This window comes from Oncorhynchus mykiss, chromosome 5, assembly GCF_013265735.2.
Source record: "Oncorhynchus mykiss isolate Arlee chromosome 5, USDA_OmykA_1.1, whole genome shotgun sequence".
Taxonomy (NCBI): domain Eukaryota; kingdom Metazoa; phylum Chordata; class Actinopteri; order Salmoniformes; family Salmonidae; genus Oncorhynchus; species Oncorhynchus mykiss.
The window spans coordinates 32,986,872-33,006,613 of NC_048569.1; the positions used below are offsets into that span (position 1 = coordinate 32,986,872).

At 44.2% G+C, this 19,742-nt stretch overlaps 1 protein-coding gene across 2 annotated transcripts in view; it reads right to left on the bottom strand.

The window, feature by feature from the left end:
- The window catches only part of LOC110523633 (arrestin domain-containing protein 1), a 48,208-nt gene that overhangs the window by 12,521 nt on the left and 15,945 nt on the right, over window positions 1–19,742 (bottom strand). For both annotated transcript variants that reach the window (XM_021602502.2, XM_021602500.2), the window contains exon 2: window positions 1,180–1,290. In XM_021602502.2, the coding sequence (XP_021458177.2) occupies window positions 1,180–1,290 (111 nt within the window). The remainder of the gene's footprint in view (window positions 1–1,179; window positions 1,291–19,742) is intronic.

A 19,742-nucleotide genomic window follows, 5' to 3' on the forward strand; every position in this document is an offset into this window, starting at 1 on the left:
TGAGAAATTAAGGCTATTCCAGGTGAGAAATTGCCAAGAAACTGAAGATCTCATACAACGCTGCGTACTACTCCTTTCACAGAACAGCGCAAACTGGCCCTAACCAGAATAGAAAGAGAAGTGGGAGGCCCCGGTGCACAACTGAGCAAGAGGACAAGTACATTAGTGTCTAGTTTGAGAAACAGACGCCTCACAAGTCCTCAACTGGCAGCTTTATTAAATAGTACCCGCAAAACACCAGTCTCAACGTCAACAGTGAAGCGGCAACTCCGGCTTGCTGGCCTTCTAGGCAGAGTTGCAAAGAAAAAGTAATATCTCAGACTGGCCAATAAAATGAAAAGATTAAGATGGGCAAAAGAACACAGACACTGGACAGAGGAATTCTGCCTAGAAGTTCTACCTTCCTGATTTTATTATTAAATTACATCAAAAAGATTAAATCAGCTCTCTTGACTGTAATTGTGCGGTTCAGACGGCTTAGTGGGTTGTTGGAGCAGTGCTTTCAACACCAAAGTTATGGGTTAATGAATCAGTATGGATATAGAATATATAAAAATAACAAGGAAAGAATATGGATTATACTATATATGCAGACAGGAAGAAAGAAAACAGAGTTGAACAGCCTGCTCTCTGCTCTCTGGTAAAAACACTGGGTCTCTAGGTGAGAGAGGTGGTGGAGTTAAAATATTAAGCAACATATTGGTGGTACGTTAATCTAACCAGCATAAATTACGTTCTTCACAGATCACATACTGAACTCCCTGACCAGTACTAGGACAGAGCACCACCAGACAGTTAAACAGATGGGATCTGTGGAGCACAGCACATCTCTTCTCTTGATCAGTAATTGAGAGGGCAGACAGAACATTTAGTGCAGGAACACCCATATGCAGGGAACTACTACTTTAGCTGATGGCAGTTTCACTAGTTTTGTCACAAGAGCTGTGGAAAATGTTAATTATCCCTTAGAGTGATCACCAATATAAATGCAAAACCACTCTTGCGGACAAAAACCCAATCAAGAGGCAGAAAGCTACATTATCATACATTTTATAATCAACAGAGATGAAGAGGGCTGCAACACGGCCACTGAAGAGCCTCTATTTAGATTCTCATTCTATACCTTATACTCTATACATGTTGAATCAGTAGCCCCAAAATGGCTTCCATAGTCCTCACCTTTGTCAGCTACAGACAGTGTGCTGCTGAAGTATTGCTCTTCCAGTGTCCATGACATGTCATTCATTTTGTTGGAGACCCCACATGATCCCAGGCAGTTCACCTTAATGGCTGGAATGGAAAGAAAGAAAAGAGTCAATCAACCGTATACAGTTTACTAACTTAGTCTATCATCCATAACTCTCTAAAATGGTAGTTCTCACAATGTTTTTTTTTTATCTAAGTAATGAGCTGGTATAAAAAAACAGAGCCCATAAATGGTATGGATGCTACAAACACCGAATACCAGAGTTTTCAATTAATGGTGTCTATAAATATGTTTTTCTGTTGACTAGAAGCCCAGTGTTCAGAGAGTATTCCCTTTAGAGAGAATACCCTGAGTCCTGGTGTGTTCACTGTGTTGTGTAAAAACAGCAGCACTCAACATTCAATAGTGATGGGTTGGTAGAGTTATTTGAACAGACTGTATTAGCCTCGCCGCTCACCTGTTCGATGGGGCTATCGATTATGTTGCTGAGAAGCTAATGCAAGTCAAATCCAATAGCTAGCCTGTATGGGGCGAGCCAGCCAGCCTTGCCCCATCGGGACAGGCAGACTCTACAACTACGTCAAACTTCAGATGAACCAGATGTTTTCTGGGTAATATTATCATTATATAAGTACAGGTCAACCTAGATATGTACCAGGAGATTAGATCATGTTTCATGATGCAGCATACATGCAGCCACTACTAATCTGATGTCCTGTGATAAGCTCCTATCTCCTTCTTTGAGAATGAACCAGAGGGTTATTTTGATCAGACTGCACACAGCGGTCACAACACATACGACGTCCCACTGGGCACACACTGGTTAAATCAACGTTGTTTCCATGTAATTTCATTGAAATGACATAGAACCAATGTGAAAAAGACGTTGAATTGATGTCTGTGCTCAGTGCTCAGCAGGGTGACGTATGGAGCGGGTCTGTGTGGTTTAAAGGCCTTTGTGTTGAGTTCCATACCGTTGGAGAGAAAAACACAGCGAATGCCACAGACTTATTAGCATCATAATGACCTTACCCGAGGCCCACCACAGACCCTCACAAAGCATGATGCCTTACTTTGGTCATTAGTGGCGGCTGCTGCAGTTGGGCAAAGGGGCTCTATTCTCTCTTGGTCATAAATAATCTTACAAAACAGACACTTGATTGTGTTGTGTAGTTATCAACAGATGGAGAGGGAGGAGGAAATAGGAGAAACAGTATCAGTGCTGCCAATATTCATGTGAAACCGGTGTCGAATGGCTGCCATTTTGTGTTCAATGATGGTTAGAAAAAAACATATTGGAAAACAAAATGTATTGTTTAACTGATGTTAAACCCATCATCAGCCTGCTGTGTTCAGCCATGTTTGAGTGTTGAGATGATTATGTAACAAGTTGGGTAAGCCTGGGAGATTTTCTGAAGCCCAATTCACCAAACACATCTATCTATCTATCTATCTATCTATCTATCTATCTATCTATCTATCTATCTATCTATCTATCTATCTATCTATCTATCTATCTATCTATCTATCTATCTATCTATCTATCTATCTATCTATCTATCTATCTATCATCTGTCTCTCCTCCCCCTTCCTCTCTCTAAGGAGGAACTGAAACCTTTTGATAATGTGCAGTTGAACACAATGTTCACACAAGGTCACGTTCCTCATCTCTTACAGAAACCTGCATCGCCATAGCATCATGTTCCCTCATGACATCACATTGTCAGAAATTGAGGGAGGGAGAAAGAGGGCAGATTTAGAGAAGAGCGATCTGTGCAGGGGACGGAAGTGGTGGCATATGACACTGTGCAGTTATGGACTGTGTGACAGAGCGACCACAGGCTCACACCCACACCCATGCAGAAGCCCGTGTTGGCACCAGAGACACACACAAGTAGCAGATGGCTCCCCTCCACCGGCAGAGCTTTTCTGTTCTGCTCTGGGAGAACAACAGCAAAATTCACAGTGCACAGAAAAGACCAGCGCCCTTCAAACTAACCCATCGTGTGGGCTGCCCCATTTAGCATAATGCATTTACACACTTCTCTCTTCACCCTCACCCCATTTGATATCAACACATTTGTTTAAGAAACTAGGCATTCTTATTTATTTTATTTACAGTTTTTCTCGCTTTGGTGCTTTTCTTAGATCAAAAGTGCAATTCTTAATACTACTTGTACAAATTCTAAATAATCTAGTCACTTGTGCACATCATTAAAGCAATTTCTTATTCCTTTGAACAAATTGCAATTGATAATGTACAAGTGTCAGCTTTTTCCACATTATCAATTGCTCATGTCATGTTGATCAAAATATAGTAGATGGTTCTCTGTTGAATAGTCTTACCCCTCAAAACATCTAGGCATTAGTTCCTTGCATAAGCCATTACATGCAAAATTATTGAACTATTTGTCATAAACTATCAAGCATAGTTTTACACATTTCTTTTAGACCTTTTGTACAAAAACGTGAATTGATGAATCGTGCAGGTGAAATTGACCCTCACTCATGAAGGAATGTAAAGTGTTAGTTCAACCAACAATCAACCAGTTGTCTAAATTGCTCAAAGGTGCATCTCATGAAGAATCAATTGGCAAGCATATATAGACAGACCACAACACAGAGTTGCAATTTTCCAATAATGGACGGTTCAGGAAACGAACAGGGTCAACAGCCAAGAGGAGGAAGAAGAGGAGCAAGGATGCGTGGTGGAAGGCAAAACAGAGGAAGAGGCAGAAGAGGACATAACCGCATATCTGATGACATAAGGGCCACTATTGTAGACCATGTTGTCAGTCATGGCCTTACAATGGCTGAGGCAGGTCGAAGGGTGCAGCCGAATATTGGGAGATCAACCGTGTCCTCAATAGTTCAAACGTTTTGGAGAGAACAGGTATGTCCACCAATGTACAGTGCACTGTTACTGTATATAAGCAGTATACTGTATACTTCCTACAATGCTTCATATTACAGTAGTCCACTTGTATTTTACAGCATACAGAAATATACTCTATACAGATACATACTGCACCTTACATACCTGTATGTTTTACAGTAAAATGTGTGTTCGCATAGTTTTTGTCTATGTGAAAGTGTGCGATGCATCACTGCATTTTTCCCCACATAGGACTGCAAGATTACCTCAAACCGGTGGCAGAGGATGCCTTTTCACACCTCAACAGGAGGAGGCTATTTGCACCATGGTCCTAGCAAACAATGCCATGAGACTCAGGGAAATACAAAGGACCATTATAGAAGACAACGATGTCTTTGAAAACATCCATACGGTTAGCATCTCAACCATCGACAGGTTGCTGCATAGAAACCAGATGAGTATGAAACAGCTGTACCGTGTATCATTCCAAAGGAATGAGGACAGAGTTAAGGAGCTATGGTGCCAGTATGTACAGGTAAAACATATATCTATGTAACTACTTTACAGCAACATTTTATAGTGATACATAGTACAATAAGCATAAACTGCACACATTTCCATTGCTGTGGAAGGAACATGCAATATATGTACATTTTATGTCACTCTTCCTTACCAAAACAAATTCAACTGTGTGTTCTGGGATATAGCGTATAATGGAGTTGGACTCAAGTGAACCCTCTCACAATTTTGTATACGTGGATGAGGCTGGCTTCAACCTGACCAAATGCAGAAGGCGGGGTCGGAATATCATCGGTCACAGAGCTACTGTGGATCTGCCAGGCCAACGGGGAGGAAATATCACCATGTGTGCTGCTATTTCGGAGCATGGTGTCCTAACCCATATCCCCCTTATAGGGCCATACAACACCCAGCATCTACTCAACTTTTTAGAGACTCTCTACAGGGCTCTCATCCCTGATGATGAGAGGGGTCTGTTTAGAGAGGATTTGCCAAAGTATGTGGTCATTTGTGATAATGTGAGTTTCCATCGATCAAACATCATAAGGCAATGGTTTGTGACCCACCCGAGGATGCTCATAGAATTCCTCCCACCTTATTCACCATTCCTTAACCCAATTGAGGAGTTATTTTCAGCATGGAGGTGGAAGGTGTACGATCGTCAGCCACACACACAGATGACCCTGCTGGCTGCAATGGATGCAGCATGTGAGGACATCATTGTAGACGCCTGTAGAGGATGGATAAGGCATTCCAAAAGATTCTTTCCACGTTGCATTGGAAGGGAAAATATCCGGTGTGATGTGGATGAGAATATGTGGGCCGACAGACAGGAACGTCTGGATGTGTAGAGACAGCACAACAGTGCTGCGGGCAAAGTTGTGCCTTAGGGGTGGTTTCCTGTGTTTCTTTATAATTTAGTTTTTTTTCCTTTGTGCCCCTTGGGTTGTCCAGTCTCTTTCAATCCATACCCCACATACATGTAAATAGTACTGTTGAAATTGATATATGCCATAGAAGTGCAGCCTTGTGCATTTTCAATACAGTAACTGTCATCCAAACTGTAGCCTAAGTTTACATCAGGTAATACTGTCAAAGTACACAGTTACATTGACAACATGCCTAAACATTTTGACGACCTTGTTCGTGAACAATGACTCAATGACTTATCATTCTGATGACACTGACATTGGCACGAATATTTACTTTTGAGAGATGTGCTAAGGATTTTTAGTGACTGACTAGCTTTAGAAACATATATATTGTATATTGCAGTTTGTACAAATTGTTCTGAGAAATGCACTTATTATTTTGCACATGTTAGGGATGATGTGAAAAATGCACCAAAGCGACTGAGAAAAACTGTAACTAGGCAAGTCAGTTAAGAACAAGTTCTTACTTACAAAGATGGCCTACCACAGCCAACGCTGGGCACCACCCTATGGAACTCCCAATCACAGATGGCTGTGATACAGCCTGGAATTGAACCAGGGTCTGTAGTGATGCCTCCAGCTTTGAGATGCTGTGCCCTAGACCACTGTGCCAATCGGGAGCATGTCACTACTTGAATAGTCATCTAACTCGGAATTCAAACTCGGGAACTCAGGCCTCTTTCTAGAGCCCCAACTTTCCGACCTGAAAATCACTGACGTCATGATTTGACCTCGTATTTCTCCAGTTGTCTTGAAAGCACCATTAGGTTCATTGTTTAGCTAGCTAGCTAGCAAGCTACATGTCTAAACAAAATACTCTGCTTTGCCAGGTGATTACATGACCAATCAAGTTAGCCATGTGTGTCTGTGGGTGACTACGGTAATCTATTGTATTTCAAGAACATGTGTACATGTCTAGACAATACTAACCTCTCCACTTAGCTAGATGTGGCTGGGGGGTTGTTATAGCATTTATTTCACATGAACCATTCATTTTGACAAGTGTGTCTGGGTAAGAATCATCTAATAATTATAAAATATGTATACAATATTTATCTGGACACTGTCTATTTTTGATATTGCTACTATGCAAATATGCAAATAACCATTCCACTGTACTGTTTACACCTTCTGGGCCAGCAGGTGGCCTAGAGTGTTGGGCTAGTAACTGAAAGGTTGCTGGATCAAATCCCTGCGCTGAAACTGTAGAAATCTGTTGTTCTGTCCCTGAACAAGGCAGCCCGGTAGGCCGTCATTCTAAATAAGAGTTTATTCTTAACTGATTTGCCTGGTTAAATATGAAATTATGTGCAACTTAGATTTTATTTGATATAGTGTGTGTTTACCGGTAATGTGAAGGACAACATGACCTGCACCAAAGTCAGATTAGGATGTAGGCCAAGGACTAGATAAAGTGTATTTTTGGTACTACTTTCATCACTTTTAGTCTTGAAATCTTAGGTTATTTACTACACTACCTTACTCAGTTTAGCACATGGCCACACATGTGAATCCTTAAAGAGATGGGTGGTGCTAAGGCTTAAGAACATGTGAATAATGCTGAATTGGTGTAGACAAAGAAGATCTCTCCAGTAGGTTTACCAAAACATTTGAGATCCATTTTCTCAAAAGTGGGGTTACAAGTTTATAAACTTTCAAAGCAGAATTACTTTTCCATTGTTCCTCAACTGCAGTGTATGATATACAGTTTTCTAGCTTTGAGTCTATACTTTTATCCTATGTAAAAAAATATAATTAAAAATTTTGCTACATAGGACCGAATTGAGCCGGTCGGTCACATTTGTGAAGGGGAGGGGCATTAAATATGTGTACACTGTACACAAACATAACTAGCAGCAGCAGCTGGCCAGTATTTACAAACCCTTGTAGAGACAAATATAGTAAATGGCAGTAAAAGGTTGGGTAATCACTCTTGACAGTAGAGTTAGCTAGCTAGCTTCTCTAATCTGCTATCCCCATCACCGCAGCAGAAAGACTGGCAGGCAGCAGTTGGGTTGAATGGTGAATAACCCTGTGGTAAGAGAAGGGGCAGATTGGCAGAGAAGCTGGATGGCTGCAATGGATCGGTATCTCCAGTGCCATTCTGAAACAGATGGAGCTGTTGTGTGAGTCTGTCTGATGGCATCATGACACAGGAGAACAAGGCATTAAAGGCAGAGACCACAATATGTCTTAATATGTAGCAGATGCCGGCTGCCTAAATTCACATCAGGCAGTGTTGAAGCCTTCCTAACACTATTCCAACACCAAGTCAAGGGTACCTAAGACAGGCCCAAGCTCTTAAAAAACATGGTTTGATTTCCTTCTGGATCATTCAAGAGTAATAAAGCTTCCAACTCCTCTTTGTTCATCTTCATCTTCAATACAAACTACAAAAGCCAGCTACTGTATTCGGACCTACACTAGGGCTGGGAATTGCCAGGGACCTCACAATATGATATTATCACGATCCTATATGTATTGCGATTCAATACAGTAATTGTATTGTGATTCCATGTTACAAACATATTGCTCACCATTTGTCTGCTGCAGAGGGACAAGAGAGAGGCACGAGAAAACAAGTTTTGATCAGTCACGGAAATAAAAGTACTGAAAACAAATTGGTTCCCTACTTAAAAAGAAAGTGGAGATCAAGCTATGAAGGAAAAATACTTAGTGCAGGTACAGCCAACAAGCGCAAAAATAATATTGTGATATTGTCAAAATGATATGATATATTGTCAAAAATAATATCACGATATGTAACTGTATAAAATGTTTTCCCCATCACTAACCTACACTGTAAAAGCATTGTTTTTACGGTAACTTACTAGAAGCCAGTTAGTTACCTGTAAGTTACTGTAAAAAGGTACGATATGTTACTGTAAATCCCTGAGAAACTTTGGTTAAACAGTACATTACTGTTACAGTGAAGTGCTGTTAAACCAAAGTTTTGGGGGAATTTACAGTAGCATTTCAAGCATTAGAGCAAGTCAAGCTTTTGCCCTCAAAGGTTTGCAATGCCAGGAAGTTACACGTGTCTAATGAACAGTAACTCAGATAAGGCAGCTAGCTACGTGGCATACTAGGCATCATATGACTTCCTGTCATCAAATTACAGTGAGTGACAGCATGTCTATTGTCCACAGAACTATATTCCTTCACACACCTACAAGCAGTGCCCACATGGATCACTCACACATTATAATGTGAACAAGACTTTAGCAGCTTTAAGTCATCTCTCACCAGACTACCCATGAAGTATTACAAACTCTACATGTCAAACAACCACGAAGAATGATAATTGAATGCATTGTGTCTTTGTTGAGTTGTGTCTTTGTTGAGTGTCTGTGTTCACTCAAATACACTGGAGTCTTTCCAAGGCCTCTTCAGCCTTCCACGGTTCAATAAGTGTGTCAGAGAAACATGGCTGTAGGCGTGGAGAACACCAGCTTCTTTTATTACAGCTGATCCCAGAAGGATCAGACAGCATAGGCTACTCCATATCTACAATACTGGGACTATTAATATGATCAGGACCTTTGACACACAGTTTTACTATATCCACTCAGACAAGAGCTTCAAATAGTTCGCATTGTCACTCTTTCTTTTTCTCACACTTCTTCCTGTAGGTTTGAAATACCTTTTTTGTCTATGTATGAAGGGCTTATTTATACCTGACATTCCAAGCTTTCTTCTCTTCCCACAGGATTGTCTATCTTTAGCAGACACTTTCACGGAAACTGTTATGCAATTTTGCATTACTGTTTATAATGTGTCTGTGTTATTTCTAACTTAAGATACTATAGCCCCTGTGAATGGACATGGCTGTTTAAACATGTGCTTCATGTTATAGGCCTAGTTCATCTTTTGTTCCATGCCTAGGAGGGCAATCCAAACATCTTTAATGGGGGAAAAAACTCCTTGGTAACAGATAGAGGGTTGTCCTAGCCTTTACTGTGTAACCAATCAGGGCCGTGATATAAAGAAATGCATTTACAGAACATGACTCCTAGTGACATCACTGCATGGCAGCAATGAGTCAGCATGTGAGCCAGGCAGGAGGAACTGGCAGGGAGGCAGATAGACAGACTAACCCTCTGATAATGATATTTCCTTGTTTACGTGCACCCTGAGTAGGGTTCTAACTGGTGGGGCTGAAAACATGGGAGCGACAGCGGGTTTGTTTAATGTCCGGCTTTTAAGAGAACAATACAGACAGAGGTAGCTCTTTATCCCCCAGCCAAAAGAAGGAGCAGGCAGACAGCCGGACACATTGGCTAAGACAAGGTGAAGATTGTGCCTGTCCAGAGGCTGGGGTTTCATCACAACTGGGTCAGGAGTATTAATGAGCATATTAAGAAGGTCTGCTGAATCTGTTGGGAAACCAGGAAGAACATTCCATGGATGGTCTCAGAGGAACCTGACGTCAACAGTAGCATTACACACCAGCACATAAATTCCTCTAAGATAAAGCACCCTTAGATAAAAAGGGTGGAACCTTTCACGGAGCCAAATCAATAGAACTCCCCTTAGCTACAGTGGTGTTTACCACACTCATAGTGGTGTTTGCTGTGCTCATAACAGTTTAACATACTACAGGACAGCTTCTGAAGCCCTGGTGAGATGACTTGAATGTTTGTATGCACAGCATATGTCACATGTAAAGGTACCACAAAGAAAACCTTGGTAGCCTCCAGTTTTAAATTAGGCCTATTAGCAGTGCAGAGACCACCCATACTTACTGTAGGCATTCTCAACACATCTCATCCAGCCACTACTTACTGTAGGTATTCTCAACACATCTCATCCAGACACTACTTACTGTAGGCATTCTCAACACATCTCATCCAGACACTACTTACTGTAGGCATTCTCAACACATCTCATCCAGACACTACTTACTGTAGGCATTCTCAACACATCTCATCCAGACACTCCAGTAATACAATGCCACACTCACTATCCCCATCAAATCTTAAAGCGCTGCAAACAAGTAGAGAGAATCTGGCTTTCCACTTAGTGCTCTCCCTCCTACTCCCTTTCACTGTCTCTCAGTAACACTCAAAGAGCACACAGACAGTTGATCTAATTATCTAGAAGTTAAAATGCCTGTAAGCGAGTTCTGCACCGACAGGACTGCAGAACTGTTGTTACAGCTAAGGTTCCACAAGACTTGGGGTAGTTTCTCTCAAAAGACAAGTCCAATCGTTAGGATTTGCATTTAAAGTTAAATTCCTCCTGGATAAGCCTTTGGTTAGAGTAACCAAGAGCATCTTTATTCAGCGTAATAGGTACTACCAGATGGTTGATTGTGTCTTAAAGTATTTTGCATACACCATTTTCTACTAGTATAGTAGGGTGACAAATCATTATGTTTGCATTCAAAGAGTGTGTATGTGTGTGAATGCGTGTGTGCGTGCATGTTTAGTGTGCATAAGAGGCTTAGCCTGGGGGAGGTTATATAATGCTACAGGTTTATCGTTTTCTCTCTGCGTGCTCCCGCTGTAGCACCATACCCAGACCTAGACCCAGACCTAGACCCAGACCCAGACCTAGCCCCAGACCTAGCCCCAGACCTAGACCAAGACCTAGCCCCAGACCTAGCCCCAGACCTAGACCCAGACCTAGACCCAGACCTGGCCGCAGACCTAGACCCAGACCTAGACCTAGCCCCAGACCTAGCCTCAGACCTAGCCCCAGACCTAGCCCCAGACCTAGCCCTAGACCTAGCCCCAGACCCAGACCAGGAGTCAGAGTTAGGAGTGAAGCAAAAGAGAGAGCACTTACTGACCACTATAATCTCAACAGAGGGCTGTTTATGCTTAGTCATTATGAAAAGCTGCTTTGTCTGTCTTCTCCTTTGTCCAGTCAGTCTCACATCCACTAGTGCAGGACAGACAGATACAGGACAGACAGATACAGTACATTACCATAGGAGTTTAGCCTGAAGTTCCCCTAACATACATCCTCTGTCTGAACCAGTCTAGCCCACAGAGCATCTCACCAAGTCACCACTACTGCCAGCACATACCATGTACCATAAACTCTTGACCTCCCTTTTAGACCATGTACATTTAGACCATGTGTCTTGTACATTTCCTCCAACTATCTTGCAGTGTTCAAATCATTTGTATTTTATTGAACCTTTATTTAAGCAGGGAGTCATTCTGAGACCACGTTCTCTTTTGCAGATGAGCCCACCATACACATCAGTAAACAACTATTATGCTATACATATCTATTAGAAAATAAATGAAAAGCAAACACAAAACACAAAAAGCAAAACACAATCACATGAAACAAACACATTCTTCAGTAAAAGGCCCTCTAACATCCCCCTAAATTTCCCTAGAGGCACCAACGATTGAAGGGATCTCCAGGGTTAGCGGTGGCGATTGAAGGGATCTCCAGGGTTAGCCACCCCTGAGTCCGGGTCTGGTAACTTATATGTCTGAAGGTTAACAAAGACATAAGGTATGGCGGACATTTATGCAAGAGGGCTTTATAGACAAAAAGAGCGCAATGCATCGATCTACAAGATTTTAAAGAGGGCTGGCCTACTTTCTGGTACAAAATGAAATGATGTGTACTGAACCTGTAATTACCCAAATTCGCTATGATAAACTCTGTTCAAAGGCTTCAATATAGTGGCAGCTGCATTCATATAGACTATATCGCCATAGTCAATATCTAGAATGAATGTTGACTGAATGATTTGTTTTCTGCTATTTAACTAAAGACAGGACCTGTCCCTATAGAAGAAGCCTATTTTAATTCTTAATTTCTTAACCAACTCATCAACATGCCTTTTGAAAGATAGCGTTTCATCAATCCAGATGCACAAATATTTATGGGACATGATCAATGAGGGCACCATCCATAGTACGTATGCATAAATCATGAGATACATTTTGTCACGTTCTGACCTTTATTTCCTTTGTTTTGTCATTATTTAGTATGGTCAGGGCGTGAGTTGGGGTGGGCAGTCTATGTTTGTTTTTCTATGATTTGGGTATTTCTATGTTTCGGCCTAGTATGGTTCTCAATCAGAGGCAGGTGTCATTAGTTGTCTCTGATTGAGAATCATACTTCGGTAGCCTGGGTTTCACTGTGTGTTTGTGGGTGATTGTTCCTGTGTCTGTGTTTGCACCAGATAGGGCTGTTTAGGTTTTCTCACATTTATTGTTTTGTTAGTCTATAAGTCCTGTCGTCTCATCCCGTTGCCCGGTCTCCCTACGGCCCTGCAGACTGCGGAGGCCTTGTTTACCCATGTCTTCCGGCACTATGGGGTGCCTGAGGACATCGTTTCTGATCAGGGTCCACAATTCACGTCCAGAGTGTGGAGGGCGTTTATGGAGAGACTGGGGGTCTCGGTCAGCTTAACCTCAGGTTTTCACCCCGAGAGTAATGGGCAGGTGGAGCGCGTAAACCAGGATGTGGGCAGGTTTCTGCGGTCCTATTGCCGGGACCGGCCTGGTGAGTGGGCACGGTATGTTCCTTGGGCTGAACTCGATCAGAACTCCCTACGCCACTCCTCAACTAACTTGTCCCCTTTTGAGTGTGTGTTAGGTTATTGAGGAATGGGTACAGCGCTCCAAGGACACCTGGAAAGCCGTCCAGGACTCGCTAAGGTTAGTGGGAGAACGGCAGAAGAGGAGCGCAGACCAGCACCGCAGTGAGGCCCCCGTGTTTGCACCGGGGGACAGGGTCTGACTCTCGACCCGAAACCTGCCCCTCTGCCTGCCCTGTCGGAAGCTGGGGCCGCAGTGTGTGGGGCCATTCAAAGTCCTGAGGAGAATAAACAAGGTGTGTTACAGGTTACAACTTCCTAGGTATTACCGTATTAACCCCTCGTTTCATGTGTCTCTCCTCAGGCTGGTGGTGGCTGGTCCCCTGCAAGAAGGTGAGGTGCCTGAGGTCCCTCCGCCCCCTCTGGACATCGAGGGGTCCCCGGCGTACACTGTTCGTGGCATTCTGGATTCGAGACGCCGGGTGGGGGGCCTACAGTACTTCGTGGACTGGGAGGGGTTCGGTCCGGAGGAGAGATGCTGGGTTCCGGTGGGGGACATTTTGGACCCTTCTCTCCTGAGAGATTTCCACCGCCTCCACCCGGATCGCCCGGCGCCTCGTCCTCCGGGTCGTCCTCGAGGCCGGTGGCGGCGCGCTGCGGGAGCCGCACGTCAGGAAGAGGGTACTGTCACGACTTCCGCCAAAGTTGGCTCCGCTGCCTGTTCGGGCGGTGCTCGGCGGTCGTCGTCACCGTCCTACTAGCTGCTACCGATACCTTTATCGTTTGTCTGTTGGTTTTGTCTTATTAGTTTCACCTGTGTGTATTTTAGTTTAATTAGCTTCCCTATATGTAGTAGTTTGACCCACCCTTATTTTGTGCGGGATTGTTTTTTGTTACTCTGTTGGTTGTGGTTTTCATGTTTGTATTCTCCGGACTGTTTGGTCCTGTGTTTGGGCTGGTCTGTTTTATGCGCCTTGTATGTTGGCGTGACCGTTTTTTGGCCGGAGAATAAATCACGATTTACTGAACCCTGCTCTCTGCGCCTGATTCCAACCCACCACTCCTAGTATCCCGTGACACATATACTTGGTTTTAACTGCTTTAAGTACCAATTTCAACTAAACAAAGGTTTTCTACAGGGCAATAAAGGAAGATTGAAGCTCTGACAGAGCCTTTTCAGCTGTGGGGGCAATAGAATACACTACAGTGTCATCTGCATACAGGTATTTCTTTTTTTACAGTTGAACCAATATTGTCAAAGTGAATAGTGAAGATGTCCCGCCTACTCATGTTCCCTTTCTCTGGCGCTCGACGGTCTACTCACCACCGGACCTGGCAGCCTACATTACGCACATCTGCTCCCCATCGTTATGCACACCTGGACTTAATCATTAACTTGATTATTTACCCTTTATTTAGCATTCAGTAGCCTCAGTCTTCAGGCAGTATTGGTTTTGTTTACGTTCAGTACGCTACTTCTGTTTTGTTTATCTTCATGCTTCTTATTATTAAACTCACCTTCTGCATCTGCTTTTTGACTCCCTGTGTATACGATACAGAATATTGCCTGTCATCTACACCAACATCACGACCAGCTGGCTCTACTGGGTACAGCCATGAAATAATTCCTCCATGTTCTCCACCGCCTCGAGACCACCAGCGAGGTTCTCCATACCTATGATGGAGGGCCTCCTACCACACGTCGTCACAGTGAGCCAGTCACCCAGCCTACCCAGCCATCTGCCCAGGTTAACCATGCCCGACTGTCCCTTCTGGAGAAGTATGATGGTACTCCATCGAAATGTCGTGGCTTCCTACTCCAGTGCTCCCTCTATTTCGCCTATCAGACAGGAGCCTCCACCACTGAGATGTCCAAGGTTGCCACGGTCATTTCCCTGCTGACCAGACGGGCATTGGAGTGGGCTACGGTCATCTGGGACAGAGGAGAGGAGGAGCTGGGTTCCTATGAGAGGTTCATGGCTCTGTTCAGTGGGCCTTCAACCATCCTCCAGAGGGCAGAGAGGGAGGTGAGCGACCAGCAGGGTGCCCAGACCGCTGCGGAGTACAACCTCACCTTTCGGACTGTGGCAGTGGATGGAATGTGCCGGCGCTCTGCACTCTATTCCACAGTGGACTGCGTGAGGAGGTCCAGATGGAGTTGGCATGTCGGGAAGACAACATATCCTTGGAAACTCTCATCACGATGGACATCCGTCTGGATAGCCTTCTTCGGGAGTGCCAGTGTCCACCTCGTCACTCGTCTCCCTCCTTTGACTGTCCTCCATGGAGGTTGGGGCCAAACTTCTCCGCAGCAGAGCGGCATCGCCGGAGACAGCTGGGGCTCTGTCCCTATTTTGGCAAGGAGGGGCACCAGCTTCAGCGGTGTCCAGTGTGTCCCAACCCGGGGTCCTCTAGAGCAGAGAGGTGGCCCCATGACCATCAATCTCCCATGGTAGGCATGAGTATTCTATTATCATCGTTTTCCACCAAACCCTTTCTGGTTCCCTGGGTGGCTGTCCTTCAAGTGTTGTCTCTACAGCTCTAGTGGACTCCGGTTCCGCTGGGAACTTCATCGACCAGGCCCTTGCCTCCTCCCTGAACTTACCGCCTGGGGACCAGAATTCCCGGAGGACCTGATCTGCTTTCCCACACCCACGTTTGTGGAGGGTCCTCTGAGTCCCCTCCAGTCTATCAATCTGTCCTCCTGAATTGTTGGCCCTGTGTGTTGGGACGTATATGTGAATATTTGCCAGGCTCTGGAGAGGGAACCCGCTCCTGCTACCTGCCCTCCAGAGCACATCTACGTCCCCACGGGGGTGAGAGATTGGCTGTTGATCTGGGCACACACATCCCTCGCCGCTGGACACCCAGGTATCACCCGCACCATCCAATCCCTCTCCAACGAACAGGTGGAGAGGACCAACCAGGAGCTGGGGAGGTTCCCAAGGAGTCACTGCCAGGTCAGGCAGGGGGAGTGGGCCATGTTCCTTCCCTGGGCCGATTATGCCCAGAAATCACTTCGTCACTCCTCCACCGGACTTCCTTCAAGGGTGTCCTGGGATATCAGCCGGCCCTGCTTCCATGGACTCTGAGCCAGACGGGCCACTGCAGTGGACGAGTGGTTACGACGCTCGCCCACTGCGGTGGTGGGAACGCCATTAAGGCCTGATTGGTGGATTGTTGCAGAGATGTCTGTCCTTCTGGAAGGTTCTCAACAGAGGAACTCTGGAGCTCTGTTAGAGTGACCATTGGGTTCTTGTTCACCTTCCTGACCAAGGCCCTTCTCCCCCAATTGCTCAGTTTGGCTGGGTGGCCAGCTTTAGGAAGGTTGGTGGTTCAAAACTTCTTCCTTTTAAGATTGATGGAGGCTACTGTGTTCTGGGGGACCTTCAACGCTGCAGAAATGTTTTGGTATCTTTCCCTAAATCTGTGCCTCGACGCTCTACAGACAATTCCTTCGACTTCATGGCTTGGTTTTTGCTCTGACATGCACTGTCAACTGTGGGACCTTCTATAGACGTGTGCCTTTCCAAATCATGTCCAATCAATTGAATATACCACAGGTGGACTCCAATAAAGTTTTAGAAACATCTCAAGGATGATCAATGAAAACAGGATGCACCTGAGCTCAATTTCGAGTCTAATATCAAGGGTCTAAATAGTTAAGTAAATAACATATTTCGGTTTTCAAAAAAACAGTTTTCACTTTGTCATTATGGTGTATTGTGTGTAGATCGACGAGGAAAAACATTTATTGAATCAATTTTAGAATAAGGCTGCAACGTAACAAAATGTGGGAAAAGGGAATGGGTCTGAATAATTTCTGAATGCACTGTACGTTACAGAAGAGTACTGGACCAACAATTGATCCCTGTGGGACACCCTTTGTTATGTCCAGAAAACCTGATTTAACACCATCAGTAAATACATACTGTGTTCTGTCCTTTAAATCATTTTCAAACCAGCTACACACAGCCTGGTCCAGGCCAGTTTATGAAAGCCTCTGAATAAGTAATGGGTGATCCACAGTGTCGAAGACTTCAGACAGGTCAATTAAAAGGAATTTTATTTATTTTACTAGGCAAGTCAGTTAAGAACAAATTCTTATTTTCAATGACGGCCTAGGAACAGTGGGTTAACTGCCTGTTCAGGGGCAGAACGACAGATTTGTACCTTGTCAGCTCAGGGATTTGAATTTGCAACCTTCTGGTTACTAGTCCAACGCTCTAACCACTAGGCTACCCTGCCGCCCCATATACATTTCGAAGTTAAAACATTTCAAAGCTTTAGTAGACAATGGCGCTGGAGGGGACGACTGCCGTTTTAAGGGCACCAAACCACCTGTGGTCTTTTGTGTTTTTTGTTTTGCATTGTTTGTAACTTATTACGTCCATAATTTTATTTGATATTTACCAAGGATTCTACAATTTTTGCAAAAGAGTTTGGAAATGGGACGATCATTATTTAGGTCACACGAGCCAGCTCCTTTGTAAAGGGGGAGTATATGGGCCGCTTTCCTGACCCTGGGAATGGTACCAGAAAGAATTGTAAGATAAAAAATATTTGTTAAAGATTCTGCAATCAGAGGAGCAGAAAGCTGCTGCAAGAAATTATGAAGCAAATCAGTGGATTTTCTTTTCAATCTTGGGCAAGGCGTCTAACACATCAGTACAAAGTTGTTGAAATGGGAAAGGGGCAAGCAGGCGACTGGCTGACCAGGGTCAATTAAACCATAATTTCTTTCAAATAAAAAGCTGAGATAAAATGTTTATTAAAATAATCACTTATCACATTTTTCTCAGTAATGATGCCAGAGTCTGACACAACTTGCTTAGCCAGAGAAGGAGAGGAATTTCCACGCTTCAGTGCATTAACTGCATTAACATCAGCCGAGTCTGAGAAAGAACTTAGAAAGTAGCTAGATTAATTTTCTTGGTTGAGGAAGTGCATCTATTTCTCAATATCTGGAAAAGCTGCCAATCAGCTACAGAGTTTTTCTAGCATTGGCCCAGGCCTGATTACTCATCATAACAACATCTGAAAGTTCTATAGAGAACCAAGGATTTGTTCTATTTTATACTCTAAGGCGCTTAAAGGGAGCGTGTTTGCCAGAGAGATAAAAATAGATGCTAATTCAGGGTCAGGCATGCAGCTGATAGAGAAGTCAGAGTAATACATATCATGAAGAAAAGCTTTTGGGGGGAAAATGTTTCTTCATAATTATATGAGAATCAGTGTTAATCTGTTTCAAATCAAATAAAATGTTATTTGTCACATACACATGGTTAGCAGATGTTAATGCGAGTGTAGCGAAATGCTTGTGCTTCTAGTTCCGACAATGCAGTAATAACCAACAAGTAATCTAACTAACAATTCCAAAACTACTGTCTTGTACACAGTGTAAGGGGATAAAGAATATGTACATAAGGATATATGAATGAGTGATGGTACAGAGCAGCATAGGCAAGGTACAGTAGATGGTATCGAGTACAGTATATACATATGAGATGAGTATGTAAACAAAGTGGCATAGTTAAAGTGGCTAGTGATACATGTATTACATAAGGATACAGTCGATGATATAGAGTACAGTATATACGTATGCATATGAGATGAATAATGTAGGGTAAGTAACATTATATAAGGTAGCATTGTTTAAAGTGGCTAGTGATATATTTACATCATTTCCCATCAATTCCCATTATTAAAGTGGCTGGAGTTGAGTCAGTGTCAGTGTGTTGGCAGCAGCCACTCAGTTAGTGGTGGCTGTTTAACAGTCTGATGGCCTTGAGATAGAAGCTGTTTTTCAGTCTCTCGGTCCCAGCTTTGATGCACCTGTACTGACCTCGCCTTCTGGATGATAGCGGGGTGAACAGGCAGTGGCTTGGGTGGTTAATGTCCTTGATGATCTTTATGTCCTTCCTGTGACATCGGGTGGTGTAGGTGTCCTGGAGGGCAGGTAGTTTGCCCCCGGTGATGCGTTGTGCAGACCTCACTACCCTCTGGAGAGCCTTACGGTTGAGGGCGGAGCAGTTGCCGTACCAGGCGGTGATACAACCCGCCAGGATGCTCTCGATTGTGCATCTGTAGAAGTTTGTGAGTGCTTTTGGTGACAAGCCAAATTTCTTCAGCCTCCTGAGGTTGAAGAGGCGCTGCTGCGCCTTCTTCACAATGCTGTCTGTGTGAGTGGACCAATTCAGTTTGTCTGTGATGTGTATGCCGAGGAACTTAAAACTTGCTACCCTCTCCACTACTGTTCCATCGATGTGGATAGGGGGGTGTTCCCTCTGCTGTTTCCTGAAGTCCACAATCATCTCCTTAGTTTTGTTGACTTTGAGTGTGAGGTTATTTTCCTGACACCACACTCCGAGGGCCCTCACCTCCTCCCTGTAGGCCGTCTCGTCGTTGTTGGTAATCAAGCCTACCACTGTTGTGTCGTCCGCAAACTTGATGATTGAGTTGGAGGCGTGCGTGGCCACGCAGTCGTGGGTGAACAGGGAGTACAGGAGAGGGCTCAGAACGCACCCTTGTGGGGCCCCAGTGTTGAGGATCAGCGGGGAGGAGATGTTGTTGCCTACCCTCACCACCTGGGGGGCGGCCCGTCAGGAAGTCCAGAACCCAGTTGCACAGGGCGGGGTCGAGACCCAGGGTCTCGAGCTTGATGACGAGCTTGGAGGGTACTATGGTGTTGAATGC